This window comes from Sorghum bicolor, chromosome 1 (genome assembly GCF_000003195.3).
Source record: "Sorghum bicolor cultivar BTx623 chromosome 1, Sorghum_bicolor_NCBIv3, whole genome shotgun sequence".
Lineage (NCBI taxonomy): Eukaryota > Viridiplantae > Streptophyta > Magnoliopsida > Poales > Poaceae > Sorghum > Sorghum bicolor.
Window position 1 is genome coordinate 14727240 of NC_012870.2, and position 25368 is coordinate 14752607.

At 43.3% G+C, this 25368-nt stretch overlaps 5 protein-coding genes across 6 annotated transcripts; 4 read left to right on the forward strand and 1 right to left on the reverse strand.

Moving 5' to 3' along the window:
* On the forward strand, positions 4797-7219 carry LOC110434501 (60S ribosomal protein L24). Of its 2 annotated transcripts, none has more exons than XM_021458636.1 (6): positions 4797-4919; positions 5640-5678; positions 5784-5859; positions 5942-6043; positions 6578-6726; positions 6830-7219. In XM_021458636.1, exons 2-6 carry the CDS (start codon positions 5668-5670, stop codon positions 6975-6977), a joined length of 486 nt encoding a protein of 161 aa, XP_021314311.1. In that variant the 5' UTR covers positions 4797-4919; positions 5640-5667; the 3' UTR covers positions 6978-7219. The 2 variants fall into 2 exon arrangements, with proteins under 2 accessions (XP_021314311.1, XP_021314316.1); XM_021458641.1 differs by having other exon boundaries at positions 4810-4923.
* LOC8062984 (factor of DNA methylation 1) lies at positions 7971-12963 on the forward strand. Its single transcript, XM_021458635.1, has 7 exons — positions 7971-8273; positions 9147-10064; positions 10261-10439; positions 10587-10676; positions 10745-11029; positions 11115-11318; positions 12422-12963. Exons 2-7 carry the CDS (start codon positions 9173-9175, stop codon positions 12656-12658), a joined length of 1887 nt encoding a protein of 628 aa, XP_021314310.1. The 5' UTR covers positions 7971-8273; positions 9147-9172; the 3' UTR covers positions 12659-12963.
* Positions 15468-21533, forward strand: LOC8064534 (acyl carrier protein 3, mitochondrial). The gene is made up of 4 exons (XM_002464226.2): positions 15468-16002; positions 19980-20895; positions 21001-21067; positions 21150-21533. The coding sequence occupies exons 1-2, from the start codon at positions 15772-15774 to the stop codon at positions 20175-20177; spliced, it is 429 nt and encodes a 142-aa protein (XP_002464271.2). The 5' UTR covers positions 15468-15771; the 3' UTR covers positions 20178-20895; positions 21001-21067; positions 21150-21533.
* LOC110429510 lies at positions 20675-21542 on the forward strand. Its single transcript, XM_021465720.1, has 3 exons — positions 20675-20895; positions 20971-21067; positions 21150-21542. Exons 1-3 carry the CDS (start codon positions 20709-20711, stop codon positions 21292-21294), a joined length of 429 nt encoding a protein of 142 aa, XP_021321395.1. The 5' UTR covers positions 20675-20708; the 3' UTR covers positions 21295-21542.
* LOC8064535 lies at positions 22193-24417 on the reverse strand. The gene is made up of 3 exons (XM_002466808.2): positions 24225-24417; positions 22963-23057; positions 22193-22817 (listed from the first exon to the last, which is right to left on the reverse strand). The coding sequence occupies exons 1-3, from the start codon at positions 24301-24303 to the stop codon at positions 22539-22541; spliced, it is 453 nt and encodes a 150-aa protein (XP_002466853.1). The 5' UTR covers positions 24304-24417; the 3' UTR covers positions 22193-22538.

Genomic DNA, 25368 nt, shown 5'->3' on the forward strand with positions numbered 1-25368 from the left:
TCTTATGAATTCGTCGAACTTCTTGTTGAGCTCACTGATCTCTAACCTGTCCAGCCCTTGAGCTGTTTCGCAGGTCGGTTCCTCGACATCATCAACAGTCTCCTCCAAGTCCAAGGTGCTGCCGTCTTCTTCACCAAGCCTGAGCTCCAGCTCCAGCTCCGACGGCTGCTCTTCATCATCTGGTAACGTGCTGGCATTGTCAGACATTGTGGACTTGTCTTCACCTTCTTGCTCACCATGGCCATCAAGACTTTCTGAACATAGGACACTTGACAGCACGGGCACGGCACATTGCTCCACCTGCACCTGATGATGATGATGATGCTGTGCTTGTTTCTCCAGGACTCCACCAGGCTCGCCGGAAGAAGCGGCATCGCCTGCCGATGCGGTGGCAGCGAAGCGGCAGCGGCAGTCGGCGGCCAGGAGGATGAAGATGACGTTGGAGAGCACGAACAGCGCCGTCTTGCTGGTGAAAATGCTGCCAGCGACAGCGAGGAGCCGAGCAGGTAGAGTGGACGAGTTTTGCGAGGTGGCCCTGGCCATGGAGAAGGACGACAAGAACAGGGCGAGGAAAGCGATGGCCGCGAGCGCTAAGGTGACTCGTGAGGCGTCGGCGCCGGCGCCGGCGCTCCTCGCAACGCCTCGGTCGCAGTGCTTCGCGCTGCTCTGGTGTTCTACTTGTACATGCAGTATGTGATCCATGCTCTCTGTTTTTCTACAGGGCAGGCTAGATGGATGCGATGGAGGCTTTGGTCCGATGATAGAGACGGGTTGCTCCTGAGTTGCCGAGACCGAAGCTCATTGGGGGTATTTATACTTGCTTGACAGTATAACAACCCTGCAAACAAATGATACATACATATGGCTGGTTGGTTTCTTGGGTGCAGATGCAATCATGCAAAACAGAGAGAAGTTTCAGATGCCTGCCGGTGTAGTTTCCCCCAGGCCCAGCTACAGAAAACAGCACCCCTAGTATAATTTAAGCAGCGTTGCCACCTAATGAAGTGCCCTGTCAGCTGCCTGGGGACGAGGGACGAAGTATCATGGAACTTGCTGCTGTATGCTTAGTCAGGAATCAATATTTGACAGACCGTGCAGTGGAGACAACCAGATCTGCTGAAAACTTAGTTTCACGGCTGATAGTGACAGCGACCTGGTGAAGCTCACTGATGAGTCCGTTGGTTTAACTGAACGCCCACGGAGATGAGAATTCGATGCCTTCCTAGCAATTAGCACCGCCGTAGAACGTAGAGTTTCACTGCATTTCTTTCAGCGCAGTGAAACCACGACCTGCTGGAAGAAAAAGAGCCATTACATGACGAGATGAGACTGAAAGTGCAGGGAACATCCATTCCAGACCAACTAGCTCCAGCTGAACAAAGCAAGCGTGTTTGTTGCAGAAAACAAGTGTGTGTGTGATTCTCCCTGTTGAGAGTTGAGACCACATCATCGTCGTCGTCATCAAGGAGCCGCTTGTAAAAGACTGAGACGAGCACATGAGCTGCTGCAGCATCGGTCACAGTAGTAGTACTATCTTAGCCTCTGGGATCATCAGAACACACAAGTTGTCGCCTAACAACTCGCTACTGTACAATGCACTTGATGGGGGGTTCACAGGTTTTGCTGGATCATTGCAAATGTCCAATGGAGCAGTGGTGGACACGTGGCGACCCGAGATCTGCCTCGGCCACGTGACCCCGAGACAGGCAGCAGCATCATCTCCGGTGACAACGCTAGACACTTTTTGGTAAACAGTATGTCGGGTCGATGCGTGAGACGGCAATAGAACAGCCGATCATGATCCTGTCTTGTCCAAATTCATAACAACCCTATTCAATTTCAGACATGACTGGGCGGCTGGGCCTGTTATTAGGCATGAATTTTGGAGCTCAGCTCTGTATGATTTTGCGAAGACTTACCATCCAGTTTCTGATCCAACGCCCAAACTCAGACCATCCTGCTAGCTTGTGCAGGTGCATTTGAAACCCTACAAGGCAACAACATTGGGCTGGGGCAAACCATATCAGGCCTTGTTTAGTTCGCAAAAATTTTCAAGATTTTCCGTCACATCGAATTTTTGGTCGCATCGAATTTTTGGAGTATTAAATATAGACGAAAATAAAAACTAATTGCACAGTTTACATGTAATTTGTGAGATGAATCTTTTGAGCCTAGTTACTCCGTGATTGGACAATGTTTGTCAAATAAAAACGAAATGCTACAGTACCCAAAAACAAAAAATTTTGCGAACTAAACAAGGCCTCATCCACTGCAAACCTTTTTATGAGTTATGACCATTTGTGTGTTTGGGCCTCTTCGAGTTTGAGGTGCTCCACAAGCCATCTTTAAAGTTCTGACGTGGTTCCAAGGGCTGGTCTCTCAAAAACACTCATCACTCTACCCTTTTCCATATATAAAAAAAAGCAAATTCAAATATAATAGGATAATCAAACAAATATGAGGGATTCTTTTCAAAATTTGTTGGCATGCAAAAATATGGTAAGGACTGCCAACCGTAGCGCTCCATGATTGTTGTGAGCACAATGGAATGGAATGCCTAGTGTGTCATGTCAAATCACGCTGGAATGTCGATGGATCAAGGGATGCAAGCGTTGTACTACTCCTGAATGTCGTTAAAAGAATCTAAGTGATCCTAGACTAAAGCAAACACTTTTTTTGTTCAACCTTTCTCATTCCTTAACCAAGTTCCACTTGTTAACAACGATGAGGGTGTGAGGACCAAGTCTCCTTTTCTCGCGGAGCAAACGACGATTCGAACCACTTTATAGACCCAGCTGGGGCTTCCTAACCACATGATATATGCAGGGCTTGACTTAGATATATCAGTCCTGTCTATGGATCCTCCAACACAAGATCGAGCCCCGCGCCACCCGAGAGCACAATGCTCCATCGTCCATCCCATTACTAGGAGGGTATACACTACTCTTGCCATCTCTCCACTCCCAATGTGCAAGTAGCCATTCTCGTAATAGAATAGCCGAAACAAGGTTTAGCTGAGTATGTGGCTAGTACTATAAAAGTTCTTGATCCAAGGACCAACAACGGACGATTATTAATCAACACAGACAGAAACACTACACTAAGACTTCTTTCCCAATGCAAGTTACCCATCTGGTCTCATATTAATGATTAACCTTCATTATTCATTAAGTTGTTTCACAAGAACCCTTCAAACTATATTTTTTTTTATAAAAGCCTATCTCATTAAGCAAGCTAAGCATTACTAAGCATTTTTGAATAACAAGTAACAAGGATGATATAGTAATAGACAAGATTAGTAATACATCAATTAGGTTATCACTAAACTCCTAACCACTTAATGCAACAAAAATCATTATCACAAAGTGATGTAAAGATTTGTAAAACTCAAGGAAGGGTTTAAATGTATCCGGGGCTTGCCTGTGTTGCAGAGAATGTTAGCTTTCCCGAGAAAGGTCCAGTAGGCACCAACACCTTAGGTGGATGGACCTGCCCCGAGACTCAATCACATGAGTCTTCCCACTCTCATATGCACTACACGTAAAGAATGATGCCTTGCTTAATACGATGAAATGTATACCATGATGTATGATGCATGATGAGAGGCATACCAGTGCTTTATAGAAAGTAAGCAAGTTAAGAAAGTTGAGTACAACTTTCCTTCACTGTACAATTGCAAGTGCTTAACACAAAGCATGTTAATGATCGTGATTAGGTTTCATTAATTTCGTAACATCTGGGATGTTGCAGATTCGAAGTAGCAGTAGATGCTCAACAATTAATGCTAATTTTTGTAACAAAATAACTCGGCAGTATCAACGGTAAACAACCACGACACCATAGTTAGGTAATTATGCAGAAAAAAACTCCATTTGATGAGATACGATTTTCCTCCTTAAACTCTGAAATAAGACATTTTATTCCCTCAACTCTGAAAACCGTTGATATTATCTTTCTACCCTAGCTAGAAGTGGTTCCCAAGATGATTTCATCTTTTTTTTTTAATTTTTTTGGTAAATACCTGGCAAGTTTTTAAAACACAAAAACGTCCCTAAGGTTCTAAAAATCTTGAGAAAAATCCTAATGATAAAAAATATTTAGATATCGTAAAAGTACCTCTCAAGCCTTTCAAAAAAAAGATTTAGCTCTAGACAATAGAAAATATATAGTAAATCTAGAAAATTCCCAAAAAACATTTAAATCAATGCTGAAACGTGTTTTAAAAATTTTCACAATAAAAACATGAGGTGCAATAATCATGAATGTATTCAACATTAAATATATGTTGTATATTTTTCATGTTTCATCTCATAATTTTTGTTGTAAAAAGCTTTAGAATGCATTTAGTTTTTAAAATTTGTATAGATATTTTCCAATCTAGTAGAGCTAATTCTACTTTTCAGAAGCTTCCAAAGATATATCCATGAGTTTAAAATATTCTACTTTGGTTTGGCTTATCCCAATCTATCTCTTGATTTTTTTCTCTCAAAAATTTGATAAACTTATAGACATTTTATGTGGTTTTAAAAATATATATCAGTTATTTACAAAACCGCCTTAAAAACCATTTCTACATGGGTAGGAAGGTAGAGTAATTTACACCATTATTTTTTTAATCTCGTTTACACCATTATTGAAGGGCCGGATAATTAGTTCATGATGAAGGTAGGAATGACTTTTTCCTAATTTCGCTGAAAAAAGCCCATGGGTTGATTGTAATGCCTAAAGCCCACAATAGGATTTTGGGCCCAAAAGCGGCCACTTCGCAGCTTATCCGAACCCAGTCAGCCAGCCCACGCATGAGCTAATATAAGCCGGCCATATAAGAAACCCTAGCGGAACCACGAACACACTCGCCTCCTCTCTCCGCCGCCGCCACCGTCGCCTCGCGGCCGCCCCCGGCTCCGCTCCTCCGCTCGGTAGGTGGGGCTTCCTTCGATTCTGCCTTAGACTTAGAGTAGCTCTTGCGCTCGCCGTATCTCGTGTGGTTGTCGCTAGAACCGTCCCTGATTCCATTCCCGTGATCTGGTTTTGGTCATTTGATGGATTTATATTTGTTTGTTGCACCTGTAGGTGATTATTAGGTGTTATTTGTGCGTTTTGATTTAGGTTTCCTTTCCCCTGGGACGGATCAGGGCACATGTACTGTGGCGATGTAGCTGTTTCAATAGCGTAGTTGCCAAACTTTTGTGTATGTGCTATATGAACCCGGGAACCCGCTTTGCAGCAGAGATTTGTTCCGTATTTCTGCTGCCAGTAGTCACCCTACAGCTAAATCTTTTGATTTCTGAATTCTATTGGTCTTTTAGATGTTTCTGACACCCTTTTGAATTGAAAGCCCATGCACTCTAGCCTTCGGCATTGCATAGTTGCCTATTTCATTTAGGTGCGCGATGCACTAGGAGTCCAGGATAGAACCCTTGCAGCAAACTTTTGCTTGTGTTTCTGCTGCTTGTCAAATCCTGGTATTTGTGTGGCTGTGAACTTACCTGGTTTCTTCTGCCTATCTAATCATGTTATTATTGTGTCCGCAAACTTAGCCTTGTTGCTTAATACATTGTCACATATTTATCAGGTTTTGTCAAATGTACATATCATCAATTCTGATTTTCTTTCTTTGGTTCCTGTAAAATATGCAGTTGGTGAAGGTTTCTTGAAGTTGAGAAGATGGTGCTGAAGTAAGTTTGTACTTCCTTTTATTCCAAATGAATATATTAATAGATCTGGTTCATCAATGCCCTACGGATCTCAAAATTGTTCTAAGTATGATCATCTCCTTGCAGGACCGAACTTTGCCGCTTCAGCGGCCAGAAGATTTATCCTGGGAAGGGCATCCGATTTATTCGCGCTGATTCTCAGGTTACTAGCTGTTATATTTTTATTAGAAATTTCTAAGCTTATATACAAGTTCTTATGGAAAGAGATTGAATCTATTTTATAGGTTTTCCTTTTTGCCAACTCGAAATGCAAGCGCTACTTCCACAACCGTCTGAAGCCTGCAAAGCTTACCTGGACAGCAATGTACAGGAAGCAGCACAAGAAGGTATGTGATATTTTACCCAGTCAACTTTCTTGTATAAAGAATTTCATTCAATCATAGTGTTGGTTATAGATTAGCTACATCTTTCTTGTGTTAGCTAAATATTTCAACCTCTGAGTTGAGCTTCAAAGGTTGATAGTTGTTGATTTTAATGATTTTTTTTTGAACAAAAGGATTTTAATGGTTTTTCAAGTCTTAAATAAACTAGTACCAGGACAGTAAACCTTTGCTTTGAGCAATTTCTTGCCATTCTGGATTATGATTGATATGTAACATAAACCTTTGCTATGAACAGCACTGATATATAACTCAACTAGTAAACCCACAGCTGTTAATGTTAGGTAATGTAATTATCTGTCTGCTGAATCATGTGATTGTTGCATCGATATTAGTCTTATCTGTAATTGTCTTTGTATGGATCTATTTGATGCATGACATCTAACTAGATCGTTGCAGCAACAATTATTCCTGCCATGCTCTCATAACGGTGATAGAAGTCTAGAACCTCTTACATGTATTTGCTATTTCTTTCTGTAGGATATCCATGCTGAAGCTGTGAAGAAGAGGCGCCGCACCACCAAGAAGCCATACTCCAGGTCAATTGTGGGTGCCTCCCTGGAAGTGATCCAGAAGAAGAGAGCTGAGAAGCCCGAGGTGCGCGATGCTGCTAGGGAAGCTGCTCTTCGGTATGTTTGTATATGATAAGCCATCATTTATGCCTAGGACAGTGGTAACCAATTGTTGGTCTAACCAATAAAATCTCTGCTTTGTACCGCCTTGACCTTGCAGCGAGATCAAGGAGCGCATCAAGAAGACCAAGGATGAGAAGAAGGCAAAGAAGGCGGAGGTGACCAAGTCCCAGAAGTCGCAGTCGAAGGGCGCGGTTCAGAAGGGTTCCAAGGGCCCCAAGCTGGGCGGCGGCGGCGGCAAGCGCTGAAAGAACTGAAGATGTCATTTGCTGCTGACCTTGCAATCGCTCCTCATTAGCCTACCTACCTTGTTTCTCCAGAGCCAGTTTTGTAGTACCTGTACCTGGGTTAAATTTGCAGTTCCTTTCACCGTTGCTTTGTGGGTGTTAAATACCGTGACGAGAAAATGGATTTATCTTTGTGTTGCAAAAAATGATGGTCGTTCATGTGCTTTCCTCGTCTGTCGATGAATGCTTGATTTGGCTTCAAAGATTTCTTTGGCTTGGCTGGTATCCGCTACTCTCGTAGCAACCTATCTCGACGACTCATGGATGCGCAAATACTATTCGCTGATTTGTGGTGGTGGTTATTGTGAATTGTTGAGAGCCGCTGGAAGTATACTGACTTGTTGTGAGTGGTTATTGTGAGCGGCGCTGGAAGTATACTGATTTGTTGTGAGTGGTTATTGTGAGCGGATGAAAGTACACTTCGCTGAGTTGTTGTGATCGCGTCCGACTCGGCTGTTTCCACGCGTCTGACCCACGGGATCGGCTGCCGGCACGTCGTTCACGGCAGGCCAGACACATCCGTCACGTTCGTTGGGCAGGGTCACGTAAACGACGGCGCACCGGAGCGGCGGCAGGGTGGCGGGTAGGAATGAAAACGGATCGCATACAAACGGATATCACTTATATCATATTTGTTTTCATATTTTTGGTCGGATTCGGATTCAAATACGGATAATGTCAACAATGTCGGATAAGATACGGTTGGATGTCGATATTATAAATATACGATTCAGGTATTCGGATACGGAAACGGTATCGGATATTAAACATTCGGACTCAGATACGGACAGATCTCAACCTCTCTAAACGAATTCGGTCTCGAATACGGTCGGAAATCGTATCCAAGGCCAGTGCGTGGATCACCGTCACGTTCGTCGGGCTCCGCCCAGGGACAGACACCGAATCTGAATGAAGAGAAAAAACGTCATCAAAGTTTTTTGGTTGGGAGTATTTTTTATGTTTAATTAGCAAGTGACTCTTTTCCCCCCAACCAACCATGCCGAACCTTGTACAAGAACGAAAATAAACAATGACCAGCACTCTACCCAACAGTGCTCGTGCCCTCCATTTTTTTTTAAGAAAAACCCCGGCCGGCGGCCGATCAGTTCTTCCCCCGCAGGCCCAGCGGTGCGCGCTCTCTCTCTGCTCCCATCTTTCTCGGCGACGCCGCCGCAAGGTGTCCAGGTCGTAGCCGCCCGATCGATTCAGGTCGTCTTCGGGCCCTTGCGCTTCGCCGGCGGCGAGGAGCACCACCAGGTACGCCCACGCCTTGGTCTTCCCTTTCTGCTGCGCGAAACCGATCCCCAAAATCCTAAGTCCGTAACATAACTTAGGCCTTGTTTAGATGCAAACAAAAACCTAAAACTTTACAAGGTTCTCCATCACATCGAATATTGTGAAATATATAACTACTTGCACAGTTTATATGTAAATCGCGAAAGGAATTTTTAAGCCTAGTTAGATTGGATAATGTTTGTCAAATAAAAATGAAAATGCTACGTTGTCAAAATTTAAAAACTTTTTAGATGTGAACAAGGCCTACTATTTGCACTCGCGTCACATCTAGTTACAAGTGTACGTATAAGCATTTATTTATCATGGCTACTAACTTCGATTATTTTGCAAAAAGTTATCGGCTGCCCTTTGCTGGGTCCGGCCCTGGTGAGTAGGCAGAAGTGACTCGAAATCTTGATTTTGCACTTCACTCTTTTCCCAAAAAGAATTCACTTGTTTCCAAAAGAATGATTCGAACTTGGGACTACTGTGCATCCGGAATCGATTGTGTTGTTTAGGGCCGGGACAGCATAAGGTGGAAATGTTTTTTTTTTTCATTACTGCAGTCCAAAAGCATTTGACTTGCATGGACTGTGGACAAAGCAAATTCTGTTGTTCCACATGCATCGCATTGTTTGGCTAAACACCATAGGGGGCACACGATTCACACGAACACACCGCCTCCCTCTCCGCACCCTGTTTTCCTGCGCAAATGCCCATTTCTTCATTTGTTTCTACAGTTGCTACAGTAGTGTTTCATTGGATGTCCAACTGACAGTGTTATATTTGTCTGTTGTTATTGTTTAATCAGTACGTAATGCCACTTACTTTTAATTTCCATGTGTTCATCCTCAGGATTTTCTCCCACTTCTCCTGTTGCAATGGAACATAACTCTGCAGAGGACTCAGACATTAGCGATTCAGATATCGCTGAGCACAAGGAGAAGATCTATGCCCAAATCCGAGCTGGAAAACTGAAAGTGAAGCGTGGCCAGGCCTTCGGCTGCCCTTTCTGCCCTGGCAGGAAGAGGCAGGACTACAACCTGAAGGATCTGCTGCAGCATGCCACAGGAATAGGGGCTTCTTCTAAGCACACTGCCAAGGTGAGGGCATCGCACCTGGGGCTTGCTATGTTCTTGGAGAAGGATATAGCCAGCTCGTTGGACAAACCATTGCAAATTGTTCCCTACAAGCCAAAAACTCCAAAAGATGAAGATCTTTTTGTGTCGCCATGGATGGGCATTGTGGTTAACTTACAGTGTGAGTTGATGAAAGGCAAAGAATTTTCCAGGGAAAGTGAAGAAAGACTAACAGCGCAGCTCTCGCGGTTCAGACCCCTCCAAGCCACGATTCTTGGGGATGAGAAGGACCAACCGTTTTGCGCTATCATCGAGTTTGCTAAGTACTTGAGTGGATTTAAGGATGCAATGGCTTTTGAAAACCATTTCATACTCGAGCACTACAGTAAGCCTGATTGGAAAAAACGAAATTGCAGAAAGGACGATCTTTATGGATGGATTGCAAAAACAGATGATTTCAACTCCCCTGGGCCAATTGGGGAGTATCTACGGAAAAATGGAAATCTTAAAAGTGTCGCTGACCTGGAACGAGAGGGACTGAAAGAAACTGGCAAGCGTGTAGTTCATTATGCTCTCCAAATTGAGGACACAAATGAACACATGCTTGAACTGGAGCAGAAGAAGAATGTGAATGTCATGAAACTTTCTAGGATGTTGGAGGAGAATGATCGATTGGTTGAAGAGCACAATGAAAGTATGTACATACATTTTGGTCTTGCACTCGTTTTTACATCATATATAGCATACTAATTACTAAATGATATTACTTGTTTTCTTTATGTCGAAATTTGAAACACAAAATCTGAATGGCTAAATATACTTGGATTCAGCACGTTGTGGTCATGTGCTCTCTGAAATTACTGAGTTTGTTTTGCTCCTTTGATCACCAGGGATACTAAAAATGCAGAAAGCTGCTCGTCGAAATTCTTGGAAAATAATTAATGACAATATTAAATTGCATGAAGAACTGGAAACCAAGAAAAAAGAAATTGCCAGGAGACATGAGGAACTCGAAAAGTCGGTTATAAATAGTACTGACAGAGAAAAGCTTGAAGCGACAAAAGAAGAGGTATGTCCTCGTTATGTTTTCTAATACTGTTTGATGTTCCTGAACTCAACAAGCTTCTCATCTGTTTCTTATTTAGTATGTATATATATTTTTTCTGAGATGTTATTTAATTTAATAGTATATATTTGCTATTAAATGCTCTTACAGATTGCAAAGGAGAACAAGCTTCTTGATTTAGCAACCCTAAAGCAGAAGGAAGAAGATGAGAAGTTCTTAAAACTTGTTAAGGAACAAGAGGTATTGCACTCTCACTATTTTGGGCATTTACCTGGTGAAAATCCGTTCTAACTGGCCAAAAACTGCAGCAAGAGAAAGAAGAAATTATGAAGACGCTATATGATTTAGAAATGCAGTTGGCTTCCAAACAAAAACTTGAACTGGAAAGAGAACAACTGAGGGGGAATCTTGAGGTACAGAAGCATATGGCAGAGGAAGATGCAAAATCGAAGGAGTTGCTCGATAAGTTGCATGAAGAACTTAAAGAGAAAGATGAAGAAATGGAGGGTATTGATTCTGTGAACCAGGCCCTTATTATTAAGCATCGAAGAACCAATGATGAGCTGGAAGAAGCCAAGAAAGAACTGATTACTGTATAAGCTCTATACTAGCGACTCAGCTTCTTCAGTTATTTGTTCCTTTTTTTCTTTCTCTGAGAACAATTTACTTGCTATGTAGGGCCTAGTTAATATGTCATCAGCTCGATCCACTGTTGGTGTCAAAAGAATGGGTGAGCTTGATGAGAAAACTTTCCTTGCTGCTTGCAAAGAGAAAATTGCAGATGAGGAGGAGTTGGCAATTCTGTGCTCGAAATGGGAAGATGAGATCAGGCATCCAGAATGGCATCCTTTCAAAGTTATACATGTTGGTGGAGAGGCAAAGGTGCTTCATTCCTCACTGCTCAATAGCTTCTCATTTTCCCCTTTTATGTAGTTTCTTGCAGTGGTTAGAAAATGGGTAGCAGCAGCAGGTTCGTAGTTGTTCCTTTAAAAGGGTCAGAGATGCTTTCTAGGTTTCTGGGTTTTTTTTGGGTGCCATAGAGATACAGATTTTATTTAACCGTATTACTTTATGAGCTACAAATTTTTGAATTATTGAATTGAGTTATGTTATTTCAGTAATCCATAAAAGCAGTGCTTTTTATTTGTTAACTTGTAGGACTGTGAAATAGTTCGTTTCCTGTTTTTCATACCATTGTTTCTTTGCTTGTTTGTGTGTTGCTGCTGTGACTTGGATGCTAGTAGATAAGAAAGTGTCGTTTGAGTTTATAACCTTGTGGCTTGTGGGAATATGTACTAGAAACACTTTTTTAGGTAATCATCATGGAAGTCCTTTGCTTGCAATGTTCTTTGGACATCAAATACGTCACCTACTTAGATATTATAGCATGTCTGCGACACATTAAATTGGCAGAATACTCTTTTGAACTGAATGAATTGTAAATACCATTAATCTTTTTGAAGAACATTTCCAGTTTTGTAATTCAGGAAGAAAACCGATTTGTAAACAAAGATACAAAAAGCTTGAAATAGTTTCACTGGAGCCAACTGTTACTGCACTTCCTTCTGTCCATCTGTTCTCGATTTAATTTAACTGAGCTATATCCAAAATAAGTTAACTTTCAATTTTACCATGTGTGCATTGAGTCACTTTTAGATTGCCCAGATAGTAGCCAAGTCATTATTTTTAGCATTTTCTTTGTGCTTCTGCCATCCAACTTGTCAACATTAGTACTTCCTACAATTAGCACTACAGTATTTTTCTTTTCCACACAAGAATGTGGTGTGAAAGCGAAACCACTTCTGCTTGACACACTGACTGAAATTCAATACAAGTTCTTCATGAAATAGAAAAAAAAAGTAATTTGTCGCAACAAAATCCCTTCAGAAGCTGAAGCTGACTTTAGCTTGAAATGCTTATTATTTCAGCTAACCTGTGTTGAAGCGTGCGTGCAGTGTCTAAACAACATTCATTGGCTGGTGCAGGAAATAATTATGGAGGATGATGAGAAGCTGCAAGCTTTGAAGGCTGAACTGGGTGTGAAGGCACACGATGTGGTGGTCAAGGCCCTCCGTGAGATGAACGAGTATAATCCAAGCGGCAGGTACCCCATACCAGAGCTGTGGAACTTCAGGGAGGACCAGAGAGCACCAATGGGCGAGGCAGTAGCCTACATAGTGAAGCGGTGGAAGGCGAACAAGAAGAAACACACCTACTACTGATGAAGTAGCGCCTGATGGCCCCTTGGCTTGCTGGACTGCGTTGTGCCATTGGTTCCTGGGTGGCTGGGTCGATGTCTCTGAGAAGTGAGAACTAGGAGCCTGAGACCCTCTACTGATGAAACCTAGTACCAGTAGTACTACTAAATTTGTCCGATCTCTTGGACGGTTGGATTTGCAATGCAATGGTCTATGGCACCTAGTACAAAGATCTATTATTGTGGATAAAAAAACATAGTGTGTTTAATAATTGGACTTTGCTAGAGCGTGCATGTGCCGGAAATTGGATTTCCGGCTGCACATTCCAATTTGGGGAAAGAAATTATTTTGGTTGCCAAAAAAAGGAAAAAAAAAAACACAGACCAAATCTAGGGTTCACTGATTTTGATGCCCTCGCCCCGACCGTTGGCCACCGCCCTGCCGCGGGCACTAGGGTCCCCTCCCCCCTCCCTTGCTGCCATCTTTGGTAGCTTTGACGAGCATACCTGTCGTTATGTTCTCCAGCTCTGGAGAGCATCTCCTGCTCTGACCTAGGCCGACTGCCCCTACTACTGTCAACCTTGAGCCGCCCATTGACCATCACCAATTCCCCACCGCTTGCCTGTCTCCCTAAATCCTCTTCTCTTTTCTAAGCTCACTGGAGTTGAGCAAGAGAAGGGGAGAGCTCGTCAGAACTCTAGATAGCAGATCCAAAAGGAGGACGAAGAGGCCTACCTGGCCGCAGATTCGGTGCCCGCATCCGCCATGGCCGCACTTGGGGGAGGCGGTGGACGAAGAGGCCTACATGGCGGCAGATTCGGTGCCCGCATCCGCCATGGCCGCACGTGGGGGAGGCTGTGGACGAAGAGGCCTACCTGGCGGCAGATTCGGTGCCCGCATCTGCCATGGCCGCACGTGGGGGAGGCGGTGGGGCACGGGTATGGACACGAGGAGGCGGTGGGATGTCGGTGTAGGCCGCCAGAGCTCATCGAGCGCGGATCTAGCCACTAGAGCTCACCGGGCGCAGATCTATCACGCTGCTGCCATGGTTGCCTGAGAGAGAGAGAGAGAGAGAGAGAGAGAGAGAGAGAGAGAGAGAGAGAGAGAGAGAGAGTGGGTATGCGGGCCAAGGTCAAGCGAGGTGTGCATAAAGAGGTGTGTGGGCCATTCGGGGCTTCAGATGCACATCCAAAATGGAGCATTTTTGTTGATAATTTTATCATAACTAGACAAAGATTATAGAACATCTATATACATGTTATGTTGGAAAATAGCTTCTACTGATGAAACCTACTAGTACCGGTACTAGTCATGGGTGGATCCAAGGGTATTCCCCAATATTTCTAGGAATACCCAATTTTTATGAAATACTTTTATGTATATATATATGTATATACTTATATATAAATATATATGTCTCAATATTCTGCGCTATTTTCGTTGATTGCAGCCAAAAAAATCAAAATAAATAGCCTTTTGGCTTGCTTTCTAAACTTCTACCTCCTCAAACCAGTCTACTTTCTGGAATATTTGTGGATTTAATTTTTTATGTGGAAGTAAGAATACCCAAGTTTAAAATTCTGCTCCACTGGTACTACCATTACGGATTAAGGTTTCTAGCGTCTCTCTCTGAAGCGTGTCTCTGCAACATCGGTAATGCTACCATTAAGACGTCCGTCCGCGTCGGACGGACTTCCGACTCGACCGAGCGCGGTGCTTCGCTTTCTCCGCCCGTTCTTATCCATATCGCTCCCTCCGCTTCTGCTTTCTTCTCTAACAACTTCCCTCACTCGCTCTTCTCTGTCCCACCTTCGCACTTGCTGGTCGCTAGAACGGAGGGTCACCGTGCCCGTGCGCAAGGAAGCTCGGGAACACAACCTCGCCGTCTGCGTTGCCTTCCCCCTTCTTCCCTCATGCCACCACACGCTCTCCCACAACCTCGCCGCCTGTGCTGACTCCCCCCTTCTTCCCTCGCGCCACCGCGCTCTTCACGTACCCACCAGAGAGGAGGACGATGGCGGCGGCTCCGACAAAGTAGGTGGCACATGGATGTGGATCTGAGGCATTTTTTTTCAGTGTTGCAACAGGCGATTTGGGAATGTTGTAGTGGTATTTTTTCTGTTGCAAACAGTTTTTTTTTTTGATGTTGCGTTAGTAATGCTTTGAGATGTTTGCAGTTGTTGCAACATCATTTTTTCGATGTTGCAGTGGAGGTTTTTTTTAATGTTGCAGTAGATTTTTTTATGTTGCAGTGCATACTTTTCGGTTGTTGCATTAGATGTTATTTTGATGTTGCAATAACTTTTTTTGTTTGTATGAGCAGTTTTTTATTGTTGCAGCATAATTTTTCGTTTGTTGCATTAGATGTTTTTCGATGTTGAAATAGCTTTTTTTTTGTTGTTGCAGCTGCTGGGCGGGCCGCTGGTGGCGGACAGAGGTGCTGGAGGTCGGCGAGGTTTGAGGGTGGGCAGATCTGTGCGCGCGGAGGACAGGGGCGTGTCCCTGGCGTGGCGAGTGGGGAAAGGACTGGTTTCCTTTCTTCCTATAGGGCGGCGAAGGTGCTGGGGGGTCGGCGAGGTTGAGGACGGGCAGATCTATGCGCGTGGAGGGGGGGGCAGGGGCGTGTCCTCTGCGTGACGAGTGGGAGAAAAGGTCTGCTTCCTTTCTTCTTCGTACAGAGGCAGGCAAGATCAATTTCACATCTCATTTTTTCTTTTTTTTCTTATCTATGCGGAGGGTGGGCGGCGGCGTGTATAAAAGGTTAGCGTCCGGACACTAACGCCGCCGGAGCAGTACCGCTGCAACATGCCTCTTTCGAGTTCGACGATATCTCACCCGAGGCCCAAAGCGTTGAGCTTCTGAAGCGGGGAATCCAAAAGTAGGCCCAAAATAACATTTTCCCCAGCAAGCCCCAAACCGGCGAACCCAGCCAGGCCTGCTGCTGGCGTCACCACCGGCACCCAGGCATTCCCCACCGCAACGCCAGCCGCGCACCGCACGGGAGAATCCGGAGCCGCCGCCCTGCCTTCCGCTGACGCAGCCCGCAGCTTCCAAAAACTCTTCTTGCTCAGCTCAGTCACCTGACCTCCACCGTTCCTTCGTCGTCGCTCTCGGTCCACCTACCGAAGGAGCGCGACATGCAGACGGTACGAGGTGTGGTGCTGCAGCACCTCCGGCTCCGCGCGGCGCCTGCCATCGCTGCACGTGGAGGCAGCGGGAGGCCGGCGCTGTACGGGTTCGCTCGGGGGATGAGCGCGCCGGCGGGCCAGGAGGACAGTAAGGGAAGCAGCAGCCCCGACCCCGAGAGGGACATCAGGACGCGCGTCGTTAACCTGGTCAAGAAGTTCGACAAGATCGACGCCGACAAGGTGAGTTCTTTTTTTTTTTGAGCCATCTATTCTCCCTTTTCCTCTTCCATTTTTCTTTGTTTGTTCGTGAGAGCCTGTGCTCTTGGTTGTTCGAATGGAAATGGCTGGATTTTACCAGCTCAATGTCAAACTCTCGCGAGCTTGGATGAATCCTGTCGACAATGGATGGCAGCCTAAAATAGGATTGCCGTAAAAATTTCTCTATCTAGTGCCGTTCTCATTTGGAGATGATAATGCTTGTGCCTTTTATCTCTTCGACGTTGCTATTTTCTGCTTAGATAGGCTGTTATATGTGAGCAGGGAATGCTAGTGAAGGTCTGAAGGATGTAATGCCACGGTAGGGCTGAGGCTGTTAGAATGTTAGCCGGAATGGACTCATAGCTAATGGTTTTTCTCGATCACGCAAACGTCTTTGTATTAAGGTAGATAATAGTTTGTTTACCAAGGTGCGGGCTTTACATGATTTGCAATTCAGTTCATGCCCATCCAAAGAAGATTCACGCTAGCGTATTGCTCGTGCTAATAGACAACCTAGGTTCTTGGCGCCGGCTCGGACCCAAAGCTTGGCGTTGTGCTTGAGCACTGCTAGCAGCTGTGGCAACTGGGTGGTCGCGCCCCGGAAAGACCTTGGGTTCCTTTCTTTCCAAAGTTCCCAAGCGACAAGGGCGAAGATAGAGTCATCCCCCTTCCTTTCAGGTCCATTCCATTGCTGCCGCCATGTGTACCACCAATCCAGAGTTGTTCCAGTTGGTGCGGTCACCATCGGCTGCAGGAGAGCATTGCTGATGCTCCACCATATCTGTCGTGAAGGAACAGGAGGCGATGATATGATCGATTGTTTTGGGCTCCTGTTCACAAAGGAAGCAATGGTCATTGGCGTCAAGGCCGTGTCCCTGCCGGCGGTCGGCTGTCCAGTGGCGTCGGCGCAGGGCAAGCCATAGGAACATCTTGACTCTGAGCGGCGCCCAGGTGTTCCCGATGAGGTCGCAGCCGGGGATAGGATGTGATGCTGTGTGTAGGGCGCTGTATGCCGAACTGACCATGAACTTACCGTCGGTGCCATTGCGCATAATGATATTCCAACATCCTTTTCAGTTCATGAAAAAATATCTCTGGCATCCTCACGAAGATCTGCTTGTTCTAGTAGGAAATGTTTGTATCATCGATCATATACATGCCTCATTTTGCAATAGTAACCTGATCCTAAAACAAACTGTAACAGGCAGGGTGCAATTCAAGAAATTGTCTGTTTGGAGAATCTGTTATGTAGAGACTTCGTTATGATGAGACCATGTCACAGCAAGTTTTTATTGATGAAAAGGATGCACTGGCAAACTTTTACTGTTTCACTGATGCCTCTTTGAAACTAATTGGCACAACTGTTTTCCATGAATTTGAGACTGTCAGAATCATTGCTGAAATGATCAAGGTCATCAGTAATATCTATTAATGCATATTGTAGTCCACATTGATATGTTGTTCTATATCAAGTCCAGCGAAATAACTCCCTTTATAGCTTAACGAAAATGATTGAAAGGTTAGTTTCATGCACGACATAATTTTTCTCAATTTTCACCATACCTTGGCACCTGATACTGATAGACAATAGCTGTCCCTTAAAATATTTATCTCCCTCTGTAAGAAAAAGGGAATTGCCTCCTTGAGAAGGAATTTTCCTTTCCATGACTTGTCTACGCATCTTGGATTAGCTCCTCTTTAGGGTGTTGTCTCTGTAGGCTATTGATCTGATGCACTTCAATATTGTCTGATGGATATGCAGAGAATTTTGGAGTTATGTTGTTCAATGTGTGAACTGACATCAAGGTCATTTAGTGTAATGGGTTCTGTTCTAATCGTGATGGAAGTGTAAGGAGCACACAATTGGATTGCATCCTTTTGTCACATATTACTTCCATCATGTCATGCTTGGGTAATCTTTCGGTAATTGCCTGACCACTAAAACAAGATGTTAAAGTTCTGAAAGCTTATACTATTGGCATTCACGTTTTCTTGTAAAGCTGCTTATTGTTCAATGTTGGTTTGGTTGATAGGATAATTGGCGATGCTGTACTTTCCCTCACAAGGATGCTCTGAGTAACCGTTTAGTGGCTTGGGCTTAATTCTGCTCGTACAAATGATTTCTGCCAGGTCTCTATAAGTAGATGCAGCTCTAACTTCCTGACCGACAAATGTGCTACTTTCTCTCTAATCCCTCAAAACTAGGAATTAACTGAAACAAACTCTGAACAGGACAAAAACAAACTAGAACCAACTTGAAACAAACTCACTCACTTGTGGACGATGGTTGTTTCTTCTTGCATCACACGTATGTCATGTCCGTGAAAGGGTCCACAAAAGTGGGATTATCTTTTGTAGAGTATATTTGAGATTCTTAACTTGATGAGAAAGCAACTGATGATGACCGATCCTTCTTTGGCAAGGTCATTAGTTGGAGGTCAACCTGTTTAACTCCCTAAACGTAGTTAACTCCAATGCCTAAATTGAGAAGGGAGAAAGAAATTGTGTAGGAACAGAAGAGCATATGAGATGAGGGAAGTTATGACAGGTAAGAGGAGGGGTATAGTAGTGCAGTGACCAACAAGGCAACTGTATGGAGCATGTTGGAATTTAAGCTTAATGGAACCATTTGATATGTTTCTTTTAGGTATAGTTCCATGGAAAGACTACATGATAATTCTAGCTATGAACTCTGCGCATTGGTCATTCACATTTTGTCACAAATATGCAAGGATGAGTTTAGGGAAGAACATGACAATTAATGTCTGGCATTACAGGTTAGATTATGTATAGGAGAAGTGAAAAGAGTTTTCAAATAACATAAGTTTAGCTTAATAAAGTTTGTGATAGGAAAATTGCCAAGGACAAGTTAGGACATTCTGAAATTGTTATGAAGACATGCAAGCTTATTAACTTGACTATATTGGGAATTGGTCTAACTTTTGGGCATTTACTATCCGGAGAAGTTGCCAACCTGAGTAAATAGACATGTTAGAGAACTAAATAGTGGAGAAGCATGTTACTTCCAGCTGATTTGACAACTATTTATGTCAAAGTACTGTCTTACATAGTCACCAACTCATGAAATTGATATTTTTATTGAAAAGGTGGAGGAAAATATATCTTTTCTGCAGTGTGGGCAGGATTTGTTAATAAGTGATGATTTATAATTAATTTTATATATGAATTGGACATTCTTGTGCAGTCAAATCAAATGGCATCATTTCTTTATTGAAATACTACCCATTGAATCTTGAGGCTAGAGTAGAAGCCAATCTAAACAATTAGTAAGACATCCAGTGAACACTTTCAGAAGGGCTAAAGTTAAAGAGATGATAAATTGATGATACAATTATGTAACTGTTATTTTGAGTTAATAAAATTGGAAGGTAAAAGGTATACAGAACAAAGACTGCTTAGAGTTTTCCTAAAAAACAGGGAATACTGTTTTACACTTCCTGAGAATCTTAAAGTTGTTAATGTTGCATGGAAAAAAAGTAAAATTCTAAATTAAGCACGCAACAGTGACCCAAGATGCATTGGGACCCATCATTTTTATGAAATGGTTGGCATTGTTGAAGTGAATGCATTGTGATGGCTAAACATTGGGACCTATCATTTTCATAGTTGAGGGAGGTCATGTTAGACTGAGAGAAGTGAATGCATTGTGAATTTGTGATGACTACAATGCTTTATTGGAGTAGGTTAATTGCTTTTATGTTACTGGTTCCAAAGTTTTTAAAAAAAGGAAACTAGTGAATTTGGAGTAACATATTAATGAGTGCTATTTGCTAGCGCTATAAACTATGGATCCTAATTCCTCTTTATATGAGTTCAAATTACCCATAACATGTTATTAATATGGCCCAATTCTAGTGGTTGCTCATTGAGTAACTTTATAAATTGTACATGAAGCTGTTTTCATCTGAGGCTCATGTTGACCATCTAAATTCTTGCAGGTGACTGAGACTGCAGACTTCCAAAAGGACCTGAGCTTGGACAGTTTAGACCGGGTGGAACTTGTTATGGCTTTTGAACAAGAGTTCTCCATTGAGATTCCTGATGACAAGGCTGACAAGCTAACCTGCTGTGCGGATGTTGCAAAATACATCATATCGGAATCTCAAATCAGCGATAAAAGTGCCGGTGGCTCCTGAGGGGCAGATGAAAGCGAGTGCAATGTTTCTTTTTGTGCTTAAATGAATCTTGGTTAGAAAGGGTGATTTATGCGCAGGGTTTCTTTTCACTTTTTCCAGTATGGAAGGAAATGCTCTTCAAATGCCTTATATAGTCTGTTAATGTGAAAATATCTCTACCTTGGTAGTTTATTACAAGGGAAGGTTTTTATGTCGATCATGGTTGATGTTCATGTCTTACAATACTGAATTCTATCAGCATAGCCAATGTTATGTGTTTTCTTTAAAGTGATCTTTTTTTTTAAAAAAAAATCTCCTGCTATGGATATTTTGGTTCTTTTAACTGCTGCTGTCCAGAATATTTCTGACCTGTGATATCAACTGACAACCACCAAATGGTTGGCATGCGACGTGGTGCCATATGACTGGACCACGTCACTGCAACTTGTGACCCCTCATGCTATGGAAGAGATCGAGCCAGGGTAGCACTCGCCTTATCCACCACTTCTGTTCCTGAACACCGTCACACAAGTACTACTACCATATCATGTGATGTGCATGAGGCAGGGGAGTGCTTTGCTCCTCCACACCAGCCCAGCCATGGCCAAGGTAGCTCCTCCTCTCCTCGCCGCTGGGAGCTGCACCGCCATCACAGCCCAGCCTTCGTCGAGGAAAGGCGCTGCCGGTTTGTTCGCCAGTCACATCGTCAGCAAGCGTGCAAGGATAATAGCGAAGCTTGGTATGATTCCTCAACCTTCTCCAGTTACTTTCTCCAGTTATATTTCTTAAGTTCGTTGAGGCTCTTTGAAACAAGGCAAGATTGGTCAAAAACTGATCCGCGCAGGAGGAGATGGTGAGCTGAAGCCTCCAGGCAAGAAGAAGTTCATCACCAGGGAAGAGGAGCCAGAACAGTAAGCAGTGAACCTCACCTCACCATCTCCTCATAGCAGCCTGTGACTTCGATCCACTTCGCGTGGGAATGATGGAATGCAGGTACTGGCAGACTGCAGGGGAGAGGGAGGGCGAGAACCCCATGATGACACCCCTGCCCTACATCATCATCTTTGGCATGTCCACCCCCTTCGTCATCCTCGCCATCGCCTTCGCCAATGGCTGGATCAAGGTCCCTGTGCGATGAGCACTTGTCCATGACCATGACGCGGTTGCGCAATCAACCAATCAGATCTTGGATGTTGATTGCCCTGCATCTTATCCAGCGAGAGTCCTGCGAGTTTGTACCTTCATATATAGAGACAAGAGTTCTTGTTTGTGTAAGCATAATTGCATGATCATATGGTGTATGTTTAGTATGTAACTCAAAACTTTTGGAGCTCCTAAGTGTTTACCCTTTTGCAATATAACTTCAGTCTTCAGGCATTCTTCCAATTCAGTGTCCTCTATCAATCTCCAGTTATTCGCTTGAACAAGAGAAGATTTGTACCATCAGGATTTTTTGTGTGCGAAAAAGTCATATATATTAAAGCACCAAAAGCAGAGTACAGATATTAGGGATAAGAATCCCCAAAGTACATGGGATCAGCCACCTAATAGGAGGTGATAAATCCTCAACTGCTCTTAAGGAGAGTATCCATAGAAAAGAGCATGACATTATGGATTTGAGTAAGATCTTTGATGTCAAATCCTGCAAAAGTGTCAGAAAGTCTCTAACATGTCCCACTGGAAAACAACGAACACTATCGCGGGGCAGTGGAGACAGAGACCTTCAAAAGCCTCCTTTGAGCGCTGCGACGTTGGAGGTGGAAAGATGGGCCGAGGATATGTTGTAAACTTCATCAAACACAAACCTTTGCAGAGATAAGAACCCGAAGCTGGCAATCAGTTGGGGTAGAATTATCACAGGCAGAACTACAAGTTGCTTTTTGGTAGGCCTCACAACAGATCCTGCTAGAATTAAGAAAAGAAAGGGTCCTGCTATAAAAATGGGTTAATGTGCAGCTAATGCTGTCAATGAATCGATCAATCTGCAGCTGGTGTGACAGAAGGTTCAGATGGTAACATGACATGAGCCCAAAAGATGAAAAAACACATTCAAGTGTGGTTTTGTGAATTTATTGGAAATATTAGGAACAGATTTCCGCGTGTGCTCGGCGTCACGTCACATATGTTACATAATAGTTATGCAACAGCAGGTCAGCAGCATTGTTTCCACATTTTTTTCCATTGCAAATCACAAATGCAACAACACACGCACAATTGGAACTAAGGGTATTTAAGCGACATGGAGAATAGCAGAGCTCGGATATTACACCACAGGAAACCCTTTTGTTTTGTTTCATCTATTAGTATCTATTATTGGCGAATAACACCTGCACCAGTATTACAGTGTATCAACCTTTAGGTAAACGCCGCATCATTTGCCAGTCACCTAGTTGGTTTTCTGTCAAATTCTGATTCGTGGCAGTGCGGGTCGAGCCAATCACGAGGGGAGCTCTTTGGCATGCTGGTACCACTTGCTCTAGCACCCATGAGCTCCCTTAGGCTCTCCACCTTGTTCTCCTGAGCACTGCCAGTGAATTTCCTATCTGCTTCCTTCAGCTTGTTCCGGAAACGCTGCTTACGGCCAACAGTATTCAGCTCCTGCTGCTTTGCTTGAGATGGTGGCGCTCCGTGAGGTCCCAAGTATATTTTCTCATCCTTTGCCTGCTCAAGTATGAATTTACATCTCCATAAAGCAACAAACACCAATAAACCAGTGGCTCGTAAAGGCCAAACATTGTTTTTTAGGGGGCATACGCCAGACAAGTATCTGATGAGAAAGAGTTCAGAAAAGCATTCCAATATGTACCTGTAAAGGTTCAGGATCTTTTTCTTTGGGGACAGTAGTCTCAGTCACATCATTATCTTGAGTGGGCAAATTAGGAATAACATATCCATCAGCATCTGTGATTGCACCATCAACATTAGAAGGATGTGTAAAATAGCAGCAGTGCAGAACACATGGAGCTAAGCATGGTATGCAATTCATAGAACATGTAAGTCTGACAGAGAAATCTGTCAACAATCTAAGACTGCAATGACTAAGTTGTAGTTACATGTCGCAATCAACAACCCCAAGTCATATGTGGAAAGATTTATACTGTTCCCTTGCACTCAATGAGGTTTACAGTTTACCTGAGCTGGCTCATGACCTCATGTCATGTATGTCCGATTTTAGATGAAATGGAAATGCATCTTGATGCTTATATATTTGTTCCATCAGCTAATAACCCTTGGTTTTGTGATCTGTCTGGAGCTACCCCATTTCATCAAATGAAGGCATACGTTCTGCTAAAATGTTCATGTTATCTTGACTAACTCGACCGAGCACGAAAATTAAGGGTGAAGATAAATTTCACAATTTCGTTTCTTATAAAGCTGGCGAATTTTCTTGCAGTTTATGAAGCCTTAGTAAGGGGTAAGTAGGTCGCTACCATATTGCTCTTCCACCTGAAAATGGTCATGGTTCCTTCAGCATACACGCTAGAACAGCCCCTAGTCGGATTCTAGGCCCCAGTGAGGCAGTTACCCAAACTTCCTTCCTGCCTACTATCATCAGAAACCCAGCATGCTTTGCACGCAGTTTCGAGCAATTCCTGATTTTTTTCCCGAACGGGTACATGTACCTGTATTCATTAAGACGAAAGGAATTGTTTTACAACATCAACCAACTCCGGCTGCTTCATGCCCACTAGCAACAACACAAGCAAAGGACTATACGGCAGCAATTCCTGAATGAAAAATAACAAAATCACAAGCACCAGTAGGAGGCCAGGCCAGCGAACCACCTACACCATCCGTTCCTCAAAACCTCTCTACTCATGTCATGCCTAAATTAAACCACCCGTACCAGAAGCTAGTAAATTACTCCCTCCGTCCTGAAAGAATCAATTCTGATCCGTGCCAGTCAAACTTTTTAAAGTTTGACTAACTTTATAGAAAAGAGTAACAACATCTATAATGATTTGTAACTTTTTAAAGTTTGACTTAGGACCCGCAACAGAAGCTAGCAGCCGTCGCGTCGGTAAGCAAAGCACGGCAAGAAACGAGGGGCGCGTCACGGTTACTCACCCCACTCGTCTTCCTCGGCGGTGGCCGCGGCCTCAAGCGATGGGGCCGCCTCCACCGGCAAGGGGGAAGGGGCGGCCATGGTTGTCCGCGAGGCCACGAGCCGGAGCTAGAGCCGCCTGGACCTCGACTCGACGGAGATGGATCCCTCTCGCCCTGTTCCCCTTTGGAATCGATTCCGTCTGGCTGTAGGAGATCCCAAGGCCGAAACCGCAAAACAGAGAGGTTTTGTGTGGGCTTCTGGGCCTTCTCAAAGCAGCCCTCCAGACTTCCAGAGATGAGATGAGATGAGATGAGATGGGGATGTCCTGAGAGAAAAGACGGCCCATCGTTCACTTTTTTTTTTTCAGTCTATAATTGTTTTCCTGTTTCCCTATCTTCTCCTTTTTTCTTGTTCCATACAGATAAATCACTGTCACGCACAATTAATTAAATCTTCGAAGTGTTAGCTCTTGGATTTAATTAGATGTGGCCTGTTAATTAGAACTAGTACAGTATCATAAAAGATGGTAATAGTGGATTGCTTAGAAACTAATTTTTGCAACCTATTTTTACACCATTTGATCTCTCATGATGGATGGTCCATATTTTTTCCAACTATTATAAAATTTGTAAAGAATAGAATAACAAACTACTAGTACACCCTCAAGAATAAATTTAAAATTTTATAAATAATCGTCCTAAATTAAATAGTTAGTAAATTATATAAAAAAAATGAAAGTACCTGGAAGTACCATGGTACTTTTCCCATCTCTGCAAAAGAGCGCGTAATGTTTTGATGATTTAACATTTTATATTAGCATATGTTGACATTTTAGATGTAAATTTAAGAACATATTTTGGTTTATTTCTAATAATGACATAAGTGGTAACTTAGATGGTAATTTAATGGTTACTCAAATTATCAATCATATCTTGATATGGTGGGAAATTTAGATGCAAAATTTAGGGTTTACTTTAGATGATGTTGCATGATAGCATTGCAGGTAGTTTATATTATATGCACATTTACGGTTACTTTGTCTTTTTTTTTCATAATCATATACATGGGCATTCTTCAGAAAATAAAATATATCGACTAGTTCTTATTATCAATACTGATTAGAGTCTACCAAATTAATGTCAGACCTTTTTATTTTGTTAGAAT